The sequence below is a fragment of the Salvelinus alpinus genome, chromosome 21, assembly GCF_045679555.1.
Source record: "Salvelinus alpinus chromosome 21, SLU_Salpinus.1, whole genome shotgun sequence".
Lineage (NCBI taxonomy): Eukaryota > Metazoa > Chordata > Actinopteri > Salmoniformes > Salmonidae > Salvelinus > Salvelinus alpinus.
In genome coordinates, this window is record NC_092106.1 from 28,593,394 (window position 1) to 28,615,836 (window position 22,443).

At 46.6% G+C, this 22,443-nt stretch overlaps 1 protein-coding gene across 1 annotated transcript; it reads left to right on the forward strand.

Annotated features, from left to right (window-relative positions):
* The first annotated feature begins 2,675 nt into the window (after positions 1-2,675).
* LOC139548186 (A-kinase anchor protein 1, mitochondrial-like) lies at positions 2,676-17,936 on the forward strand. Its single transcript, XM_071357666.1, has 11 exons — positions 2,676-2,905; positions 8,472-10,213; positions 15,396-15,517; positions 15,649-15,775; positions 15,882-16,018; positions 16,225-16,402; positions 16,495-16,645; positions 16,764-16,831; positions 17,033-17,106; positions 17,209-17,274; positions 17,527-17,936. The coding sequence occupies exons 2-11, from the start codon at positions 8,497-8,499 to the stop codon at positions 17,587-17,589; spliced, it is 2,703 nt and encodes a 900-aa protein (XP_071213767.1). The 5' UTR covers positions 2,676-2,905; positions 8,472-8,496; the 3' UTR covers positions 17,590-17,936.
* The last annotated feature ends 4,507 nt before the right edge of the window (positions 17,937-22,443 follow it).

Genomic DNA, 22,443 nt, shown 5'->3' on the forward strand with positions numbered 1-22,443 from the left:
AAAGTCATACCTGAGTCCCTGTGTACCACTCCAGAAAGTCATACCTGAGTCCCTGTGTACCACTCCAGAAAGTCATACCTGAGTCCCTGTGTACCACTCCAGAAAGTCATACCTGAGTCCCTGTGTACCACTCCAGAAAGTCATACCTGAGTCCCTGTGTACCACTCCAGAAAGTCATACCTGAGTCCCTGTATGCCACTTCAGAAAAGATTGGACACAGTTAAATATGTGAGTGCGTACCATTCTAATTTAAGTTATTGACCCATACATTTGGCCAAATTGTTTCCAGCCATTTCTGTGGAATAGCCTTAGTTGTACTCCTGTTGTTTTTTTTATTTCAAATGTCCCCTGAATATATTTATGAAGGATGCAGGTGTGGTTTACCACCCATGGAAACTGTTTGAATTGAACAAAGGAGTGAATGAGGAAAGGAGGAGACAGGACTTCAAGTGTTACTGACTATATTTGTAAAGGGAAAACTGAAATATACACTACATGACCAAAAGTATGTGGACACCTGCTCGTTGAACATCTCATTCCAAAGTCATGGGCCATTAATATGGAGTTGGTGCTATAAAAGCCTCTGCTCTTCTGGGAAGGCTTTCCACTAGATGTTGGAACATTGCTGTGGGGACTTGCTTCCATTCAACCACAAGCATTAGTGAGGTCGGGCACTGATGTTGGGCAATTAGGCCTGGCTCGCAGTCTGTTTCAATTCATCCCAAAGGTGTTCGTTGGGGTTGAGGTCAGGGCTCTGCGCAGGCCAGTCAAATTGTTCCACACCGATTTTTGACAAACCACGGGGACATTGTCATTTTGGAACAGAGAAGGGCCTTCCCCAAACTGTTGCCACAAAGTTGGAAGCACAGAATTGTCTAGAATGTCTAGTATGCTGTAGCGTTAAGATTTCCCTTCACTGGAACTAAGGGGCCTAGCCCAAACCATGAAAAACAGCCCCAGACCATTATTCCTCCTCAATCAAACTTTCCAGTTGGCACGATGCATTCAGGCAGGTAGCGTTCTGCTGGCATCCTCCAAACCCAGATTTGTCCTTCGGACTGCCAGATGGTGAAGCGTGATTCATCCCTCCAAAGAACACGTTTCCACTGCTCCAGAGTACAATGCGGCAAGCTTTAGACCACTCCAGCCGACGCTTGGCATTGTGCATGGTGATCTTAGGCTTATGTGTGACTGCTCGGCCATGGAAACCTATTTCATGAAGCTTCCAACAAAAAGTTATTGTGCTGACGTTGCTTCCAGAGGCAGTTTGGAATTCGGTAGGGAGTGTTGCAACCACGCTATGCGCTTCAACACTCGACGGTCCCGTTCTGTGAGCTTGTGGCCTACCACTTTGCGGCTGAGCTGTTGTTGCTCCTAGACCTTTCCACTTCACAATAACAGCACTTACAGTTGACCGGGGCAACTCTGGCAGGACAGCAATTTGACGAACTGTCTTGTTGGAAAGGTGGCCTCCTATGACGGTGCCACGTTGAACGTCACTGAGCTATTCATTGAGGCCATTCTACTGCCAATGTTTGTCTATGGAGATTGTATGGCTATGCGCTCGATTTTATACACCTGTCAGCAACATGCAATTTACTCAATTAAATATCAAGGTGTATGTATGCATTGTTTTTGAATCCCTGTGACCACTAAGATTAGACAACTGTCAGGACAAATAGTTTGGGTGAATTCATCAACAGAGTAACTGTCAGAAGAACATGTCAGTTTTTAATAGCTGCCTTCAGGATCTAGGATGGCCACTTGGTGTCCATCGGGATGACAAGGACATATATTGTGAGTAACCATAGACTCTAATGAGTGGTTGACATGCGCTATTCTGATTCACAGTGAAGGGTTTTGTGGAGTTAAATATCCTCAAATGTGGCATTTTTATTGATGTGCAACATCTTTGTCTCTAGAGTGTTGGTGGATGTTTTTTTTAAGCGGAATGTTCAACTCTGTAAATATTTTCTGTACAATTAAAAAAAAAAAAAAAAAACGTTTATTTCCTACACTGTAAATGTGTGATATTGTATAATTTAGCTTTTTTGTAAAGCAGTAAGTTGCTGTATAATGTGTGAAAAATACACCTAATTATTCCAGTGTTAGTAATAAAAGTTTAGCACTACTTATTAAAAGCCATGATTTTATTTTTTTTACACAATCTGAAGTTATGGGTAGGAGAAGTGCTCATGAACTAAATATACTATGCCGAGGACAACCTATGCCTATGGGACAATCACAATTGCGTACTCCTCCTCCCCTCCTCATTGAAGTAAAAGTTCAGAGGGGAGGGACTTCTAGCTTTCTCATCCAATGGTTTTTGAGGAGGCGAGGAGAGGACGCAAGGAGGGTGTCATTGAGATTCTCCCACAGGTTGGTGGCTCCTTGTTTGGGGAGGACGGGCTCTTGGTAATGGCTGTAGCGGAATCAGTGGAATGGTATCAACTACATGGTTTCCATGTGTTTGATTCCATTCCTTTACTCCGTTCCAGACATTTATGAGCCGTCCACCCCTCAGCAGCCTCTGGACTTCTCCCCATGTCCAATGAGACAGAGGCCATGTACAGCGAGGAAGTCAGTTTCATGTGAAAGGATATTTAGTTAAAGAACTACTCAGAGATAATTGTGTCCTTAGTTACAATAAAACTACACTGCATCTGCATGACCCCGCGAGACTACCGTCTCTTGTCATCGCCCTTCTGCATCATTATCGCGAGGTTTGATCAGCTGTTAGGTCTGTTTTTAGAGTCTAGTGCTTGGATAGTCAACACGTGGGGAGGATAGAGAAAGAGAGACAGTGTAGGGGGGCACACGTTGGGATTGAGTCGGGCCCGGAATACGTACGTTTATATCACGATACTTTAATTCACCGTGGCGGCGCGGAGGACGCTTGTATACTGTAAGTATTGTCCTGGGCTGCTAATGTAAAATTGACAGCCGGAGACCCACAGAAGATGTCAGTTTGATATGTAGCCTGGTTAGCTACATCAATGTAACAATCTAGAGTTGTTATGCCAGTTGGCTACAATTTTACACTACAAAGTGTTTCATTACAATAAATGGAACAGTCGTCGTTTCGCTAAATTAGTTACAAATGTATCATTCTAGAAATGTGCAGCCCTGAAGCCCTTGTCATTGAATACATGTTGCACGTAGACATCGAACTATGTAGTTTATTCGGCGTCCTAAAATGACAATGTACTCAACATATAAATCACAATTTTGTGTCCATGAGTTTGCTTGGACGGATCATGTTAATTGCTAACAAACAAGGTGGTTATCCACGATGTCCAGCTAGCAAGCTAACGAACGTTTCGAGGCCCACGCTGCAGAGTTAGCCTAGCATTGCCAGGCTAACCTACATGACTACTACAATATCATAATGCACAATATATGCGACGTTTGGTCACGATCTACTCGACTGCCAGGACACAATTTAAATGTTACGGTAGCGGAACAGTTTGCCGCGTGCCTCGCAGTAACATTGTGAATGAAGTGTCAGAGTTCAGACTCAACGAAAATGGCTAACCGTAGCCTAATGCTTAAATTAATTAGGCACATAAATGCACTGTTTCGCCAAGATCTCGAATATATCGTGTTTGGTTAAATCATTTAAAGTCATTGTGATTTAACTCGTTTTAAATGGTGTTTATTGTTACAATAGTGTTGGGCTACCCGGCAAACATACATTGCAAATCATCATGCGTTGCGGCCTACCATGCTTTTATCACACTCGGTGTAGGTCAAAGCTAGCAAGTTACCTAGCCCAAACACTCTGCCCTTATGCAGCTATTGCACAAGCACTGGGAGCCTCGAAACTTTGCCATTTGTCAGTCTCTGCTCTGGAATGACAAGTATTTGCTATAGGCTGTCAAGTAGCGGTGCATAGGCTATTTCTGAAGCCCAATAACGTCGACGCAAATATAGCCTGCTCAATCAACCATCAAATATTCCCTGAAACGTTAATTGAGGCCCGGTTTTATAGGACACAGTCAGTGTACAATGGAACTGTAATGTAAATACTGTATTCTCCATCACATTTGTGTAAACTGCTATGGGATTAATTCTCCTCGTAGGATTGCTTACAGTTGAGGACTAGAAAGCTCTCGACTGGGCGAGAAGCATTATAATCGTAGGTCTTTTACAAGGTTGCCTCGTATTCCCAATGCAGCATCGCTGTGTAATAACTGCTCGTGCTCAGCGCATTGTATGGTTTGTAACATGTAAAGCAAATACCGAGTGACCCTTCCCTTATCTACCTCCAAGGTCGTACAGCAGCGCAGCTTGATTATTTCGAGTCTCCAGTAAGTAGGCATGCCTATGCAGGCGGTGGAGTGAAACACGCACACATGGCGAGTGTGCGCAGAGAAAGATAGTGACCAAATCCTTTCATTAGGCGACTGGACTAACTTTGTGTAGTGGGCGTTGTTTATTCTAACCTTGTCGAAGGTGAATGTCAGAACAACTCATGACACACAGGATTTTTTTAATGTACTCTAGCGACTTTTGAACTTTTCCTTTTGAAAAACAATATCCAGTATAGATACAGTAATGTACATGCGTAATGGTACACCAAAATATGTTTTGAGCAGAATAGTGTTTTTTTTAGACACAACTGCAAACTTGAAGGAGTTGGTCTGATGGGTGCACTCTGTCATCAGCATCCAGCTTGTACGAACTATAGAGGATCAATAGACCACTAAAGAGGAAAGGCCCACCTGTCTAGTGCCATGTCATGAGGATACCTGGACTACCTGTTGAGATGTGCTTTTGGTTAGGTAAATCAGGTGATAAATTAGTTAAAAAGGAGTCGGGTGCGTCTTTAGCTAGCAAGGTGTCATGGACCTTCAGTAGGGTCTCGCTTGTTAAACTAGTCTGCATAACTAGAGGAATCTATGATGAACCAGCCTTGAGGTCCAGCATATAAAGTGATACTAGTTCCAGCACGTTGCCTAATCCAACGTCGTATGATTTTATAGTGTGGTGTGTGTATTTTACTAAAGCCTTACTCCGCAAGATGCCCCTATTTGGCCTTGTGCAAAACTGACGTAGCCCTGATCAGTTTACTGTTTCATTCACATTAGATATCTTCCACCATGTTGGTGGTTAGTATTAGACGAATACTGTTGTCATGGTTATTAATCAGTCCATTTTAAGTTAAATGGTGCTGACTACATTGGCTATTCAGGATGAGGGAAATCATTGAATGTCATTATAAATCCAGACATTGTTTTGACAAGGCTGGAACAGGGAAACTGGTGTGGGGCTAGCCTCAAATGCACAACTGCCAGGGATAGGTTTCCTCTGCTCTGCCTTATCAATCTGATGGTTGCTCAAGTTATAAACTCCGTTGGTGTTGTGATGAAGAGTCTTGCAACTTGCAATCTATTCAGTTAAATAACACTCTCCAGCACAATATTCTTAAAATGCATCTTAATATCATATAATGCCACCGTTCGTTAATTTCTATGATATTAGACCTTCAATCCAATGTCTTCCATCCAACATTTGATCAGAAAATCCTATACATATCAATGTGAAACTCCTAAAGCTTTCTGCTTCTGCTTTTCTACCCAGTTTAATTGAGAGAACTGTTGTGCTGTGCAGGCCACCTAGTTTTTACATTTTAAAATGTAACCTTTTAACTAGGCAAGTCAATTAAGAACAAATTCTTATTGACAATGACTGCATTCACCGGCCAAACCCGGACTACTTGGCCTTATGTGACTCCCAATCACAGCCGGTTGTGTTACAGCCTGGATATATGACGGTGACATGTTTGTTTTTGTCTACCCTGGGGGCAGATGTTACGGTTAGCTGGTTATATAGGGATGCTTAAGAAGCCACAACTGGGCAAGGTGGTGTCATAGTGGTGGTGGGGCTGCTCTGGGACAGGGAGGGGGTGGTCCTGCCAGTCTTGCGCTGTGTGACTAATGCTATCTGATTGACCCCGATCTAATCCCTGTCCTTCAACCATGAAGTCCCAGTGACTCCTGCTCCCCCCACATCACTGCCCTACTCTATCCCGCCTACAGGAATCCACCATTGGAATTCTGGAAAGCCCCTCACGTCAAAATATAATGAAGCAAATTGTTTTTGTGGCTGGCTTTGTCTCCAGTCTGCTAGTTTAGATGTTGTATAATGTTTTTAGAATGCATACATTTGTTAGAAAGGTGAAAGAGGACTGATGATGGCACTGTGTTTTTCAGCCTACACAAGGTTTTTAGTTAGCCAAAGAAGCATACTACAATAGTTTGGATATATGGTAATTATATAAGATAAGGCTACATAATTTATTTAATTTCCTTATGGACACTGAAATGGACAGCAAGGGATGTATAATTTACTAACCAGGTCCATGCACCTTGCCATTCACTGTGGATCATGCACCGATGCTCTGTTTTGATAAACTACTGGCTCATGGCGAATCGGGAGAACAGGTTTTGAAATGTGGAGGTGCTAAGGCTGCGTTGACACAGGCAGCCCAAAACATGTGTCCCACTATTTGGTCTTTTGACTGATCAGATCTGAGCAATATCCTATGTGAGATTGGTCAAAATACCTATTAGTGGGGAAATTATCAGAAATGGACTGCCGGTGTAAACGCTTCATTGGTGAACTTGTCTAATAAGAAACCCTTGTTTTTGATCTCTGCCCTACTGAAAATGACCCAATCTTGGTTTCTCTGGAGGCATTTGAAGCCTACCTGTTTTTCCCTGCACATCAATACCTTTACTTGGGTGGGTGTTAGGGCGGCCCACAATTCACCTCTCCTAATCCCATGTCATTCATCTCGGAGCCTCTTATAGGTGCATAAGCTCTGTAAAACAAGAGGCTCGTTGAGGTTCTCACGTCTTCCGTATTGCCAGGTGTGGAAGTTTCTAGGAAGTCATTAGTGTGTTGCTTCTGCTGCCCTCTGCTGTGTGCTGTTGTCCTTTGAACAGGTTAAATATGTAATGGACTCATACAAATGGCCCTGGAAGGTCCTCATTTTCAAACCATTGCCTAAGCAAATGGCTAATATCAATGGGACAAGTTTCTGCTCATTGGAAAGTCAAGTCCTCCTCAGTTGTGGGGTATGAAGGAACTGAACTATGGTTAAAACCGCAGTGATTAGCGTCTCCTCACACACAGCCACTCTGTGAATGTGACCTTTCATGTACCCTACCTGTACAGTGCAGACTGACACTGGCTTTGTCAGTTCCAGCTTCACAGTGTTCTGCACGTTCCGGGCCATAGAGTTTAAAGTCCAGGTTCATGTTGACCCAGACCTGGCTCCTGTGTATGTGCCTGCTGTGTGTATTGGTGCTTGCTAAGGGGCAGTGGAAGCCTAGCCGTCACACACCCTAGTAGGCTGGGAGAAGGAAGAAGAGGGGAGGGGGGGCAGCTGAAGGAGTCACCCCTGTGATGCATTCCTTCCTTCTACAGTCTGGGTCTGTTAAGGAAAGGCATGCACGGACTTCCTTTTTTAACATTGAGTGCTTCGACCAATCAGCAGTGGAGGAGCTGGGCATGCCCAGTAGGTACAGGGAGGTTAAACATTAGCCCTGATGGTGGCACAGCTGCTTCTCCTGCTAGGAACTAGGTCTTTGTGTTGCAGCTTGGTTTAGTTCAGAAGTAGAAACAAATATTACTTCAAGCCACAGGAATGGGAATGTCTCTGTGTTTGAACGTTTCTCAATGAGGCAATAGAAAACCGTGGCGTGACCAATGTCCGCTATCGGGCTTTTACAGGCATGTGTATGTTCATTCATGTCAAAAGGAGTATATTATGTTCAGGCCGCTGTGACTTTGTTCACCAGGAGCTGTTGACAAAAGTTCTGTGTCAGTGTCGTATGCATCCAAAAGCATTGTGTAGCTCATCAAGTGGGTGTGGTGGTGTGAGAGATTTTTTGGCATGAATGACGTCACTACTTGACTAAGTCATTTGTTAGTCTAGGCCTTTTCTCAGGAGTAACGCCTCATCAGGTTTCATTACTGTCGTTTCTTTGAAGCTCTGCTCGCACCTGTTAACAACCATGATAGTTTCTAAAGTATTTATTTCTTTAAAGCCTTTTTGTCCAGTATTTTTAGCTATCATAGGACAGTTTCCTTATGATCATCACATGTTGTTCTCCCAGTGACGTTCTTATTGTCAGAGCTGTGTGAACAGGGCTGAAACCTTTTGAATCGATTTGCCACTCGCACACCCTTCTAGTGGGTGTGATTACACATGTACACACTACAGTGCTATAGTGTACTTGCTATAGTCTTTACACTATCATAATACCCAGAGATACTTTTTGGGGCTAAGTGTCAAACAAGACCCTTAGGCTATTCAAAATGTTAGCCAGTTTGTCGTAACTTAATATCCTATTTAACATTATAGTCCTGATCTCAAAATGAGTGAAAGTGAAAGATGCACATATCTCCCTCCAATAAGCTAACCTCTGCCTTTCTCACTCTCTCTCTCCCTCCACATACAGGTGTAGTTGCTAGGGTCCTGAGGAGATGCCACTGAGGTTCCGGTCTATTGTCCCGTACACACTGCCTGGAGTGCTGGCGCTTATAGGCTGGTGGTGGTACATCTCACGCAAGAAAGAGCGAATCACCAACCACGACAGCGAAGAGGGAGCAGCGGCCATGGGCCTGCTGACGTCCCCGGCTCTCAGTGAGGGCAGCAACGGCCTGGTAGAGAAAGGGACAGTGTCCCCCTGCACTACCCCCACAACCAGCAGCTGTAGAGAGAGAACAGCCAGCAGCAGAGTCAGACCATCCAAGGCCAAAGAGCAACGGTCAACAGAACAGGATGTCGTAGCACAGATTCACATCCCGGCCATTAAGGCCGAGGCAGTAGAGGTACAGAGTACATCCTGTTCACCTACAGAGAGGGCCTCTCACCACCCAGACAGAGCCAGCGCAGTTACAGACCCTGGTGTAGATAGCTGCCGACAGACATCCAGGAGCAGTTCTCCCCCAACCTCGCCTTTACCAACACAGACCAGGGAGGAGAGCTCGGGCCCCCTGGGAGAACACTGGGCCACTGTGCAGAGCCCGCCAGCCACCATTGCCTTGGTTACAGTGCCGGTGAAATCAACGGTTACCGAGCAGGTCCCTGCTCCAGTGAAGGAGGCCATCTCCACAGCATCAGAAGCACTTGTACTCTCCCAGAAGGCCCATGCCACGACTAGTTCCTCCATAGCAGCAGACCTGACGAATGCAGAGAGGCCCGATCCAGAGGGAGAGGTGGCAGCAGCCCATGAGGCAGCAGTGGCCTTCACCCAGAATCTGCTGGTGCAGCTAGTGGCTAAAGATTCGCTCCCGGTCCCCTCCAGCAGTACCAAAGATGAGCTGCCCTCCTCGCCTGTCATCTCAGCTGAGATGCCGGCCCGGGCTCTGAAAGTAGTCATACATGAACCTCTCTTTCCAGAGACCCCCACATCATTGCAGGGCTACCATGCCGTCATCACCAGTACTCTGGCCTCCCCAGCCCAAGGCCACCAGCAAGAGAAAGGGGCACCTGGCAGCACTGAGGAGCTGGAGTACCTGGCAGCAGGTCTGATCACTGAGGTCATCTCTGCAGCCACCCAGGAGGTCCTCAGTGTTACCTCCTGTCCAGAGACCTGGCTCGGTCAATCCGCCACCGAGCACAGCTTCAGAAGCACCCCACTGGCCAATGGGAGGCCATGCTCTGAGCAAGAGCCACTCACAAGGAACATGGAGGAAGGGCCCTCCCCAATAAGCCACGCTGAGACAGAGTGGAGAGAGCAGCAGGAAGAAGGGATGCCCAATGGTTGCCCGCCCGCCCCGGCATGGGAGCAAATGGGGACAGCGAAAGCACTGAGTAACCCCTGGGCAACAGCATCCTCGCAGGAGGGGAGGGAAGAAGTGAGGGGCATGCCTAGCAACCTGGACAAACTGAAGGGAGATGACGGGGTGATGGTGGCAGAGGACTCGGCCTGTAGTACGTGCCACTCTGAGGATGGGGTCAGTAGTGAGGACCAGCAGAGCAGGGAGAGCCGGGAGGATCTGATCCAGGTGTCAGGGATGTCTGAGGGGGAGGGTGGTCTGCCCCAAGCCCCAGAAGAGGTAGTGACCGAGGCAGAGGTCATGGCAGCCCTACCAGGCCATGTGCTGGGGGCTGTCGGCCAAGTGAAGAGGCTCAACGGCATGGGCCTGAGGAACGGTTCTCATGGGATGAGTGAGACTGAGACCGATCAGTCTGGAGGTAGGAGCACACACCACACCCTGTAGTGGGGTCAGGCTCATGGCACACCCTAGCACTGATCTACACATGGCTCAAATACCCAGACAGAGCATGATTGAGGTTCATGGACACTTGTCTGTCGTAGTCTCCCCTACGTGCCAATGAGGCCTTTTGATTTCCATCATTATTTACAGTGTCTCCAGACAGAGGGGCAAGCTGAGGGAAGAAGAAGAAAGCCTTCTGTGTCAACACAGAGACCTTTGTTCAACATTAGATTACATCTACCAACATTAAAAAGCTGAGAGAAATGTTGCACAAACTAAGTGTTAATCATTTGGAATGTCACCGGCTTCGGTATTAGATCTGGTTAAATGATTATATTCAGAAGTAGGCAAGAGTGTGTGAAGCGGGGGGGTGTTAACTCTTCTTCTGTGATGCAGCTTTCCAATTCCAACTAATGTGATCTCCAAAAAGTAGCTGGAGGAGTACATGACCGATGTGGGCCAAACAAGCTAGTCTGCCACCAGCAAAGAAAAGCACACAGTTCAGCATATCTCCTATTTTGAAAATCTATGAAATGCTTTAAATAATAATTATAATGAAGGGGATAATATTCTCAACTTAATCTTCTTTGCTGGTGATGTTGGCTAATACAGAACAGTATGCTGGCTAGTTATCACTTATAGTTTTGGATGAAGTTAGTCCTTAGATACTGTTCTACTAGATACCACCCTGGGGCTATAGGGGCTGTGGCTGTGTTTCTACTAGATACCACCCTGGGGCTATAGGGACTGTGGCTGTGTTTCTCTAGATACCACCCTGGGGCTATAGGGGCTGTGGCTGTGTTTCTACTAGATACCACCCTGGGGCTATAGGGACTGTGGCTGTGTTTCTACTAGATACCACCCTGGGGCTATAGGGACTGTGGCTGTGTTTCTACTAGATACCACCCTGGGGCTATAGGGACTGTGGCTGTGTTTCTACTAGATACCACCCTGGGGCTATAGGGACTGTGGCTGTGTTTCTACTAGATACCGGCCTGGGGCTATAGGGACTGTGGCTGTGTTTCTACTAGATACCACCCTGGGGCTATAGGGACTGTGGCTGTGTTTCTACTAGATACCACCCTGGGGCTATAGGGACTGTGGCTGTGTTTCTACTAGATACCACCCTGGGGCTATAGGGACTGTGGCTGTGTTTCTCTAGATACCACCCTGGGGCTATAGGGACTGTGGCTGTGTTTCTACTAGATACCACCCTGGGGCTATAGGGACTGTGGCTGTGTTTCTCTAGATACCACCCTGGGGCTATAGGGACTGTGGCTGTGTTTCTACTAGATACCACCCTGGGGCTGTAGGGACTGTGGCTGTGTATCTACTAGATACCACCCTGGGGCTATAGGGACTGTGGCTGTGTTTCTACTAGATACTGCGCTGGGGCTATAGGGACTGTGGCTGTGTTTCTACTAGATACCACCCTGGGGCTATAGGGACTGTGGCTGTGTTTCTACTAGATACCACCCTGGGGCTATAGGGACTGTGGCTGTGTTTCTACTAGATACCACCCTGGGGCTATAGGGACTGTGGCTGTGTTTCTACTAGATACCACCCTGGGGCTATAGGGACTGTGGCTGTGTTTCTACTAGATACCACCCTGGGGCTATAGGGACTGTGGCTGTGTTTCTACTAGATACCACCCTGGGGCTATAGGGACTGTGGCTGTGTTTCTACTAGATACCACCCTGGGGCTATAGGGACTGTGGCTGTGTTTCTACTAGATACCGGCCTGGGGCTATAGGGACTGTGGCTGTGTTTCTACTAGATACCACCCTGGGGCTATAGGGACTGTGGCTGTGTTTCTACTAGATACCGGCCTGGGGCTATAGGGACTGTGGCTGTGTTTCTACTAGATACCACCCTGGGGCTATAGGGACTGTGGCTGTGTTTCTCTAGATACTGGTCTGGGGCTATAGGGACTGTGGCTGTGTTTCTACTAGATACCGGCCTGGGGCTATAGGGACTGTGGCTGTGTTTCTACTAGATACCACCCTGGGGCTATAGGGACTGTGGCTGTGTTTCTACTAGATACCACCCTGGGGCTATAGGGACTGTGGCTGTGTTTCTACTAGATACCGGCCTGGGGCTATAGGGACTGTGGCTGTGTTTCTACTAGATACCACCCTGGGGCTATAGGGACTGTGGCTGTGTTTCTACTAGATACCACCCTGGGGCTATAGGGACTGTGGCTGTGTTTCTACTAGATACCACCCTGGGGCTATAGGGACTGTGGCTGTGTTTCTACTAGATACCGCCCTGGGGCTATAGGGACTGTGGCTGTGTTTCTACTAGATACCACCCTGGGGCTATAGGGACTGTGGCTGTGTTTCTACTAGATACCACCCTGGGGCTATAGGGACTGTGGCTGTGTTTCTACTAGATACCACCCTGGGGCTATAGGGACTGTGGCTGTGTTTCTACTAGATACCACCCTGGGGCTATAGGGACTGTGGCTGTGTTTCTCTAGATACCACCCTGGGGCTATAGGGACTGTGGCTGTGTTTCTACTAGATACTGCGCTGGGGCTATAGGGACTGTGGCAGTGTTTCTACTAGATACTGGCCTGGGGCTATAGGGACTGTGGCTGTGTTTCTACTAGATACCACCCTGGGGCTATAGGGACTGTGGCTGTGTTTCTACTAGATACCACCCTGGGGCTATAGGGACTGTGGCTGTGTTTCTACTAGATACCACCCTGGGGCTATAGGGACTGTGGCTGTGTTTCTACTAGATACTGGCCTGGGGCTATAGGGACTGTGGCTGTGTATCTACTAGATACCACCCTGGGGCTATAGGGACTGTGGCTGTGTTTCTACTAGATACTGGCCTGGGGCTATAGGGACTGTGGCTGTGTTTCTACTAGATACCACCCTGGGGCTATAGGGGCTGTGGCTGTGTTTCTACTAGATACCACCCTGGGGCTATAGGGACTGTGGCTGTGTTTCTACTAGATACCACCCTGGGGCTATAGGGACTGTGGCTGTGTTTCTACTAGATACCACCCTGGGGCTATAGGGACTGTGGCTGTGTTTCTACTAGATACCACCCTGGGGCTATAGGGACTGTGGCTGTGTTTCTACTAGATACCACCCTGGGGCTATAGGGACTGTGGCTGTGTTTCTACTAGATACCACCCTGGGGCTATAGGGACTGTGGCTGTGTTTCTACTAGATACCACCCTGGGGCTATAGGGACTGTGGCTGTGTTTCTACTAGATACCACCCTGGGGCTATAGGGACTGTGGCTGTGTTTCTACTAGATACCACCCTGGGGCTATAGGGACTGTGGCTGTGTTTCTACTAGATACCACCCTGGGGCTATAGGGACTGTGGCTGTGTTTCTACTAGATACCACCCTGGGGCTATAGGGACTGTGGCTGTGTTTCTACTAGATACCACCCTGGGGCTATAGGGACTGTGGCTGTGTTTCTACTAGATACCACCCTGGGGCTATAGGGACTGTGGCTGTGTTTCTACTAGATACCACCCTGGGGCTGTAGGGACTGTGGCTGTGTTTCTACTAGATACCGGCCTGGGGCTATAGGGACTGTGGCTGTGTTTCTACTCGATACTGGCCTGGGGCTTTAGGGACTGTGGCTGTGTTTCTACTAGATACTGGCCTGGGGCTGTAGGGACTGTGGCTGTGTTTCTACTAGATACTGGCCTGGGGCTGTAGGGACTGTGGCTGTGTTTCTTCTAGATACTGGCCTGGGGCTATAGGGACTGTGGCTGTGTTTCTACTAGATACCACCCTGGGGCTATAGGGACTGTGGCTGTGTTTCTACTAGATACTGCGCTGGGGCTATAGGGACTGTGGCTGTGTTTCTACTAGATACCGCCCTGGGGCTATAGGGACTGTGGCTGTGTTTCTACTAGAGACCACCCTGGGGCTATAGGGACTGTTGCTGTGTTTCTCTAGATACCACCCTGGGGCTATAGGGACTGTGGCTGTGTTTCTACTAGATACCACCCTGGGGCTATAGGGACTGTGGCTGTGTTTCTAGTAGATACCACCCTGGGGCTATAGGGACTGTTGCTGTGTTTCTACTAGATACCACCCTGGGGCTATAGGGACTGTGGCTGTGTTTCTAGTAGATACCACCCTGGGGCTATAGGGACTGTTGCTGTGTTTCTACTAGAGACCACCCTGGGGCTATAGGGACTGTTGCTGTGTTTCTCTAGATACCACCCTGGGGCTATAGGGACTGTGGCTGTGTTTCTACTAGATACCACCCTGGGGCTATAGGGACTGTGGCTGTGTTTCTACTAGAGACCACCCTGGGGCTATAGGGACTGTTGCTGTGTTTCTCTAGATACCACCCTGGGGCTATAGGGACTTTGGCTGTGTTTCTACTAGATACCACCCTGGGGCTATAGGGACTGTGGCTGTGTTTCTAGTAGATACCACCCTGGGGCTATAGGGACTGTGGCTGTGTTTCTACTAGATACCACCCTGGGGCTATAGGGACTGTGGCTGTGTTTCTACTAGATACCACCCTGGGGCTGTAGGGACTGTGGCTGTGTTTCTACTAGATACCACCCTGGGGCTATAGGGACTGTGGCTGTGTTTCTACTAGATACCACCCTGGGGCTATAGGGACTGTGGCTGTGTTTCTACTAGATACCACCCTGGGGCTATAGGGACTGTGGCTGTTTTTCTACTAGATACTGCGCTGGGGCTATAGGTATTGTGGCTGTGTCACAAACATGACGAGTCACACCTAAAGCTGGGTGTTCTTGAAAAGATTAGAGGTCACAGTCACACAAGGTGAACTCGATTGTCATTGTGTTTTTGGTCTGTCAGAGCAGCACTGTGGTCAGATATGCCATGGTGGTGTGTGCACGTATGGGTGGACTTCAGATGAGTGTTTGTTAGTGGTCTTATGCCCTGTGTGTGATTAGTTTGAGTAGCAGCTCAATGTCGTATGGGTGAGGTTGGTGATCTGGTGAATGTCTTAACTTGTGCATATGTTTATTTTATCTTGTGTTTTTTGGTATTTTGTGAGGATCCTCCGGACCTTCAGGTTATCCAGGCGAGTCATGTGTGTTTGTATGGTACATGTTTATGTTAGAGACACCTGTCTTGTCTGGGTGTGTAATTGTGAGGCGAGTAAAATACCTGTCTGACTCAGAACTGTGTGTGTCCAGGCTCGGATGTGAACAGCATGGACTCGGTAGACAGCGGCTTCACCATGGGAGCTAGGGACAGTGGCAGCCCTGCCATGGCTCTGGGCTCTGAACTCATCGTTTGGGAGATTGAGGTGCCAAAGGTGAGCCTGTTCCATCCCGTCCCACACACCACAGGGACTTGATTTATTGACTAGTTTTCATAGGAAATCACAAATTCTAACCCAATATCTCCTTGTAATGTGTTCTTCTGTCTCTGTTCTCTCTCTCTCAGCATCTGGTGGGTCGGTTAATTGGGAAACAGGGGCGATACGTGAGCTTCCTGAAGCAAAGCTCTGGTGCAAAGATCTACATCTCCACCCTGCCTTACACTCAAGAGTTCCAGATCTGCCACATAGAGGGTGAGGTGTAGTATAATGCTGTGCTGTCAGAAGGAGCAGGAGTAACTTGGCTGTAGGTAGTGAACTGGTGGTAGAATTCTCCTGGTTTAATGTGTGTCCCTTCTAGGTTCCCAGCAGCAGGTGGACAAAGCCTTGTCCCTGATCGGGAAGAAGTTTAAGGATTTGGACCTGACCAACCTCTATGCCCCCCCACCTCTGCCGCTCACGCTGCCGTCGCTGCCCTCGCTGCCCATGACCACCTGGGTAAGGATGGTACCTAGAGAGCCTGGATGGTGTCTCTCTTCCTGTCTCTCAAATCTGTTTTATTATGCTTTATTTGCGCGACAGTTAAGGCCCCCCAAATTGATATCAAGACTTGTCAAAGAAAGTGGTTTAACTAAAAGAATGAGATGTCTAACCAAATGGCTTCTCCTTTTGAAAGTTGTTAACTTCTCTGTTTCCTCTCCCAGCTCCTGCTCCCTAGCGGTGTGACCGTAGAGGTGATCGTAGTGAACATTGTGTCGGCGGGTCACCTCTTCGTCCAGCAGCACACACACCCTACGTACCACGCCCTGCGCAGCCTGGACCAGCAGATGTTCCTGTGTTACTCCCAGCCAGACACACCCACCCTGCCCTCACCTGCGGAGGGTAAGAGACCCCCAAGGAGGGACGTGTGTGACTGGATGTTTTTGAACCAGTTGTGTGATCCAGACTCGATGCTCTCCCTCTCTCTGTCTCAGTGGGGGTGATCTGTGCGGCGCCGGCGGTAGAGGGAGCCTGGTGGAGAGCCCAGGTCATCTCCTTCTACAAAGAGACCAGCGAGGTTGAGATCCGATATGTGGACTATGGCGGCTATGACAGAGTGAAGATTGACACACTACGACAAATAAGGTGGGCCCCCTCTGGTCAAAAAGAGTTGTGTATCATATAGGGAACAGAATGTTATGTAAGCAGGGACAGCAGGCCATTCTGCACACTGACTGCTCTAATGTGAAATCCTTATGTTCAGGTCGGACTTCGTAACATTACCGTTCCAAGGTGCAGAAGTATTACTGGACAACATTGCCCCCCTTCCAGGTAATGTCCTTTTATTTAGCTATTTGACATGGTCTCACTTTACAATTGCGATAGATGTCTTATTCTCAAGGACGATTTCCAAAATCAAGAAACAAATCCAATTGTATGTCAAACTGTTCCAAAGTCATCCTGCCTGTGGAATGTCGTCAAATCTACTGTTGTCAATTGCATTAACACATCTATAAATGCATCCATCCACAGGAGAGAAGAGCTTTTCAACAGAGGCCACCTCTGCACTGGAGGAGATGACGAGAGGGGTAGCACTGCTTGCACAGGTAACAAAATTACAGCCTCCAGCACCGTGAGGCTAACTGGAAGGCACTGCACGCTCCACAGAAGGTAATTTGTTGCTAACCCGGCTTTTTCCTGTCTTCCAGGTCACAAACTACGACAACAACACTGGTCTCCCATTGGTACAGATGTGGAATATGGTTGGAGAAGAGGTATGTTCACATTGATCAATGGATTTGGCATGGAAATGTTTGAGATACTACAAAAGAATTGTTTAAATATAAATTTGGTGAAGTGAGTAGTCTTTGTGGTGTATGGTTTATATACTTCTGTATTTAACAAACCTAGACATTTCAGAGAAACATTCCAATGGCTGGCTAACGACAATGTCGGTATCAATTATGTTATTTGACACTAATCTGATGAATCTATCTTTCTCCATCTTGCTCTCCGCTTCCCTCCAGCTGCTATCAGTGAACCGCACACTGGCAGAGCGAGCATTGAGTACCTGGGTTGACAGCTTTTGAACCTTGCTGTCTGACCCCGCCCACCACCCCTCAACCCCTTCTCAGCTCCACCACACCCCTTCTTCTCACCTAATCTCTGGAGTCTGGCCCTACCAGCCCTCCAGATACACCCCATAACACTTCGATGGAGGAACACAACTGCTGGATTTGGGAATACTTTTTGTTTGTTGGGTTTTTACACCACGTTTTCAAAAATAAATTAAAAATGGTTGAATGCAGAAAAGACAACGAAGTATTGCGTCAGAATAAGCCAACACCTCTCCTCCCCCACACACCAAAATAAATTGAAGAAGGAAAATAAAGTACTTGTACATTTTAAAAAGAAATCTATATTGTAACTAAATAAAGGTCGATCTGATTTTTCGTTCCTATCTGACTTTTCACTCCACAACTTTGCCTGTGGATTCTCATGCTGTGGATGTATAACTCAATAGAAAACACTGTCAATGGAGAAATAACCTCACTGTCAGCTGTAACGACATATATACAATTATATAGTGACAACGAAGGAATTGGGCTGTGAAGATTGGGCTAAATGTGAGGTTTCTACATTATTGTACGTAGTGCAGTAGCCACGGTCTCCATTTCATGTGCTGGGTGGCTATGTCTTGTCGTTCGGTCCCATCATGACAGCCGTGGACATACAGGCCTGGGGGGCTAAGAATGGTGTCTGGATTCACGGTTGTGACTAAGGCCGTTGTCTGTGGAGACCAAAAAAAACGTAGATCTCAGCGTTGTTGGTGCTCACCACAACCACAGTCAAGGAACCAGACGGGGTGGGGGTGACTGACAGGGAGAAGGTGCAGAACCGGGGTCCCAGGAGTCGTGTGAAGGCCTGTTCATCTGCCCTGGCCTCTCCAGTCTGTACAACACTGTGGCCTTATTGAGAAACAAAACGCGCTTCCTTTTCTGGGATCTCCAACTGACCTGCAAGCAGACCAAGCTGACCCCTCCTTTCTCTCCATCTATGTGGCTCGGGGTGACACCATTCAATCGCAGGTTGCCTTCAGCGTTTTTCCATCATCCTGCCTGGCATCACAGCTGGCACCCCCACCACTACATTTCATATCCACTACTGTTATCTGGAGCTGTTGAGTCTGGGACATGACATGGGGCTGGCTGTCTGGGGTGGAAGGGTAGGGCTGCACCAGCTCCACTCTTTTCCCCTCGACTGACTCCAGGGGCCTGGCGTAACTCTTGGTGCAGCTGTCTAAGGACTTCAAGAGAGTGGACACCACTGTGCGGTAGTATTGGTTTGTGTGGAAACACTACGACCACAGACAGACCTTTGATACCTGACCTGGAACTCTTACAGAACGGGCCCAGTGCTCATATAAAAAATCTGTCTTCTAATATGCATGTTAACCTACCCAGGTCTGCGTCCCTCTAATGGTCTTCACTGTATTTTTCCTCCTACATACTGACCCCGAAACATTATTACACATTACATTTGTGTTGCAGTTTCCATACTTAAAAGTAGTTTAATGGATCCAAAATGAAGTCTTGCAGACTACTCACTCTGTATGGTACCCAGCGGGTTGGAATGGGTTTATACCACTTTGCACGGTGAGAAATTAGGTCCTTGAAGGTACTGGTCCTCTTCACTCAGCAGTGTATGAAAGTACAGAGAAAGTGAGCCATGAGAATCAGTCTCCCACACTGCAGATATTATTGTAATAGATACAATGCATTTGGGAAGTATTCAGACCCCTTGAATTTGTCCACATTTTATGTTACAGCCTTGTTCTAAAATCTATTACATAGATTTTTTTCCCTCATCAATCTTCACACAATAACCCATTATGACTTTTTTTGTTGCAAATGTATAAAAAATGTAAAACAGAAACCTTTTTTTACATAAGTATTCAGACTCTTTGCTATGCCTTGAGATTGAGCTCGGATGCATCCTGTTTCCATTGATCTTCCTTGAGATGTTTCTAGAACTTGATTGGAGTCCACCTGTGGTAAAATCAATTGATTGGACATGATTTAGAAAGGCACACAGTTGACAGTGCATGTCAGAGCAAAAACCAAGCCATGAGGTTGAAGGAATTGTCCATAGAGCTCCGAGACAGGATTGTGTCGAGGCACAGATCTGGAGAAGGGTACCAAAACATTTCTGCAGCATTGAAGGTCCCCAAGAACCCAGTGGCCTCCATCATTCTTAAATGGAAGAAGTTTGGAACCACCAAGACTCTTCCTAGAGCTGGCCGTCTAGCCAAACTGAGCAATCGGAGGAGAAGGGCCCCTTGGTCAAGGAGGTGACCAAGAACCCAATGGTCATGCTGACAGAGATCGAGTTCCGCTGTGGAGATGTGAAAACCTTCCAGAAGGACAACCATCTCTGCAGCACTCCACCAATCAGGCCTTTATGGTAGAGTGGCCAGACAGAAGCCACTCCTCAGTAAAAAGCACATGACAAGTTTGTCAAAAGGCACCTAAAGGACTCTGACCATGAGAAACAAGATTCTCTGGTCTGATGAAACCAAGATTGAACTCTGGCCTGAATGCCAAGCATCACGTCTGGAGGAAACCTAGCTCCATCCCTACGGTGAAGTATGGTGGTGGCAACATGCTGTGGGGATGTTTTTCAGCATCAGAGACTGGGAGACTAGTCAGGATTGAAGGGAAAGATGAACGGAGCAAAGTACAGAGAGAGATCCTTGATGAAAACCTGCTCCAGAGCGCTCAGGACCTCAGACTGGGATGAAGGTTCAACTTCTAACAGGACAAGCCAAGACAGCCAAGACAATACAGGAGTGGCTTCGGGACAAGTCTCTCTAAATGTCCATGGGTGGCCCAGCCAGAGCCCGGACTTGAACCCGATTGAACATCTCTGGAGAGACCTGAAAATAGCTGTGCAGCGACGCATCCAACCTGACAGAGCTTGAGAGGATCTACAGAGGAGAATGTGAGAAACTCCCCAAATACAGGTGTGCCAGGCTTTGTAGCGTCATACCCAAGAAGACTCAAGGCTGTAATTGTTGCCAAAGGTGCTTCAAGAAAGTACTGAGTAAAAGGTCAGAATAGTTATGTAAATTTGATGTTTAAGTTTTCGATTTTTTTATAAATTTGCTAAAATGTTTAAAACCTGTTTTTGCTTTGTCATGAGGTATTGTGTGTAGATTGAGAGGGGACAAAACTATTCAATCCATTTTAGAATAAGCCTGTTACAAAATGTGGAAAAGTCAAGGGGTTTCAATACTTTCTGAATGCACTGTAGCTTTTCTCAAAGCTTTATACTGGAGCTGTGCTTTGGTCTTGTTGGGTTTTGCATAGGATTAATTGCTTTGTCATTTATTGAACCAAATACATTTTTTGAATGTATTTCTGATCATGTTTCCTGATCAGTGTTGTCGTCCCCACCTGAGGCACAGAGGGCAGGACTCACCCCCAGCCTAGGCTATTGCTTTTAGGTGTAGGAGACATTATTACTGTACTTCTAGATTTGGAGCTCTCTGTCCTGGCTCGTTTTTTTTTTATCAAAGCGTTGCTTTTGAATGTGTCCCATCTGCTAATCATACTACACACTTGAATTTGATTGCTCTGCTAATAAGGCAGCTTCCGTCCCTCTGCTTGGTCTTGTTGTGGCAGAGTTGACGTTAAGAACAGGATAGAGTATGGATCTTACCTAACAGTTTCGCTTGACTGTATTCCTGCATTACTATTAAAACTGACAGCATTGGCATGTTAACCACATTACAAAATACTTACTTCCAAGGTGTTTAAATGTCAGTTATTGGTCAGTCCATTGTAAGTACTGTATCTCCCCTACCTTATAACTGTTCATGTTTTGTGGAACCATAGGAAGTAAGGCATCTAGCTACTAACTTACTACAAATTCAAGGCACTTGTCAAGGCTAGATAAGGTTATAGTCCAAAGCTGGTGTGGGGCAGGAGCCATATTGTATGAACTTTTCAGTCCCTTAACTTCATGTTTAAAAGAGCTGTTTTCAACCAATGTCCTCTCCTCCTTGATTCCAGCTTGGTTATATCACAATCATCGAAGATTAATTACTCCGTTGATCCAAATGACACCTGTCTGCCCTGTCACTCAAACTCCTATCTTGCTTGATCAAACCAGAATTATTTCTTGACTTGTGCAGGTCTGTGTAAATAAGATATTACACTGAACTTTTGTATAACACTGGAAACAAAGGGAACATGTTTTTTTGGTTCACCCCTTCCAAAACCGCTCGTTATGTCGGTAAGGCTGGTTTGAAGTGGTTGCTTAGCTAGATAATTAATAATTTGATTATTTAAATGAGTGTAAGCAATCCTGCCTAGAGCATTTAACATGTACAGGTCAGTTTTTGCAAGGCTCATCAAATGTTTGATTCGTGGTTGTACAGATCTATAAAATAAAGTTATTAAGTGCTACTGTTCTGTTATGAAATGTATGATTGTTTTACATTTCTCCCTCTAGGTGGAGGTGAAGATCTGCTGTACATATTAATCATTATGTCCAAGTAGTGTTGCTTCAATACTCTCAAATGCACAGAATTGCATATAGCACTTTGACAACTGCTGATATAAAAAGTGCTTTATGAAATGCATTTTATTGCAATTTGATAGTAAACAGTTCAAGGGCAACTCCACCACTTTTCAACTTCTTTTTCATTGTCTCTGGCACAATACCATTGTTTAGGTATGTGAAAATGGTGTATTTCAAAAAGATATATATGGAGAAAAAAATGACGTTCAGAAGTTCTAACCGATATCAAAAGTTACAACAGTGATTTTTCAAACACCATGAGATTTGTGGGAAGCAAGAAAATACCCTCCCTCTGGCTAGAAACCTGTTGCAGGTTTTGAAAATCACAGTTAATCCTGCCCTGTGATGTCAGTCTTTTT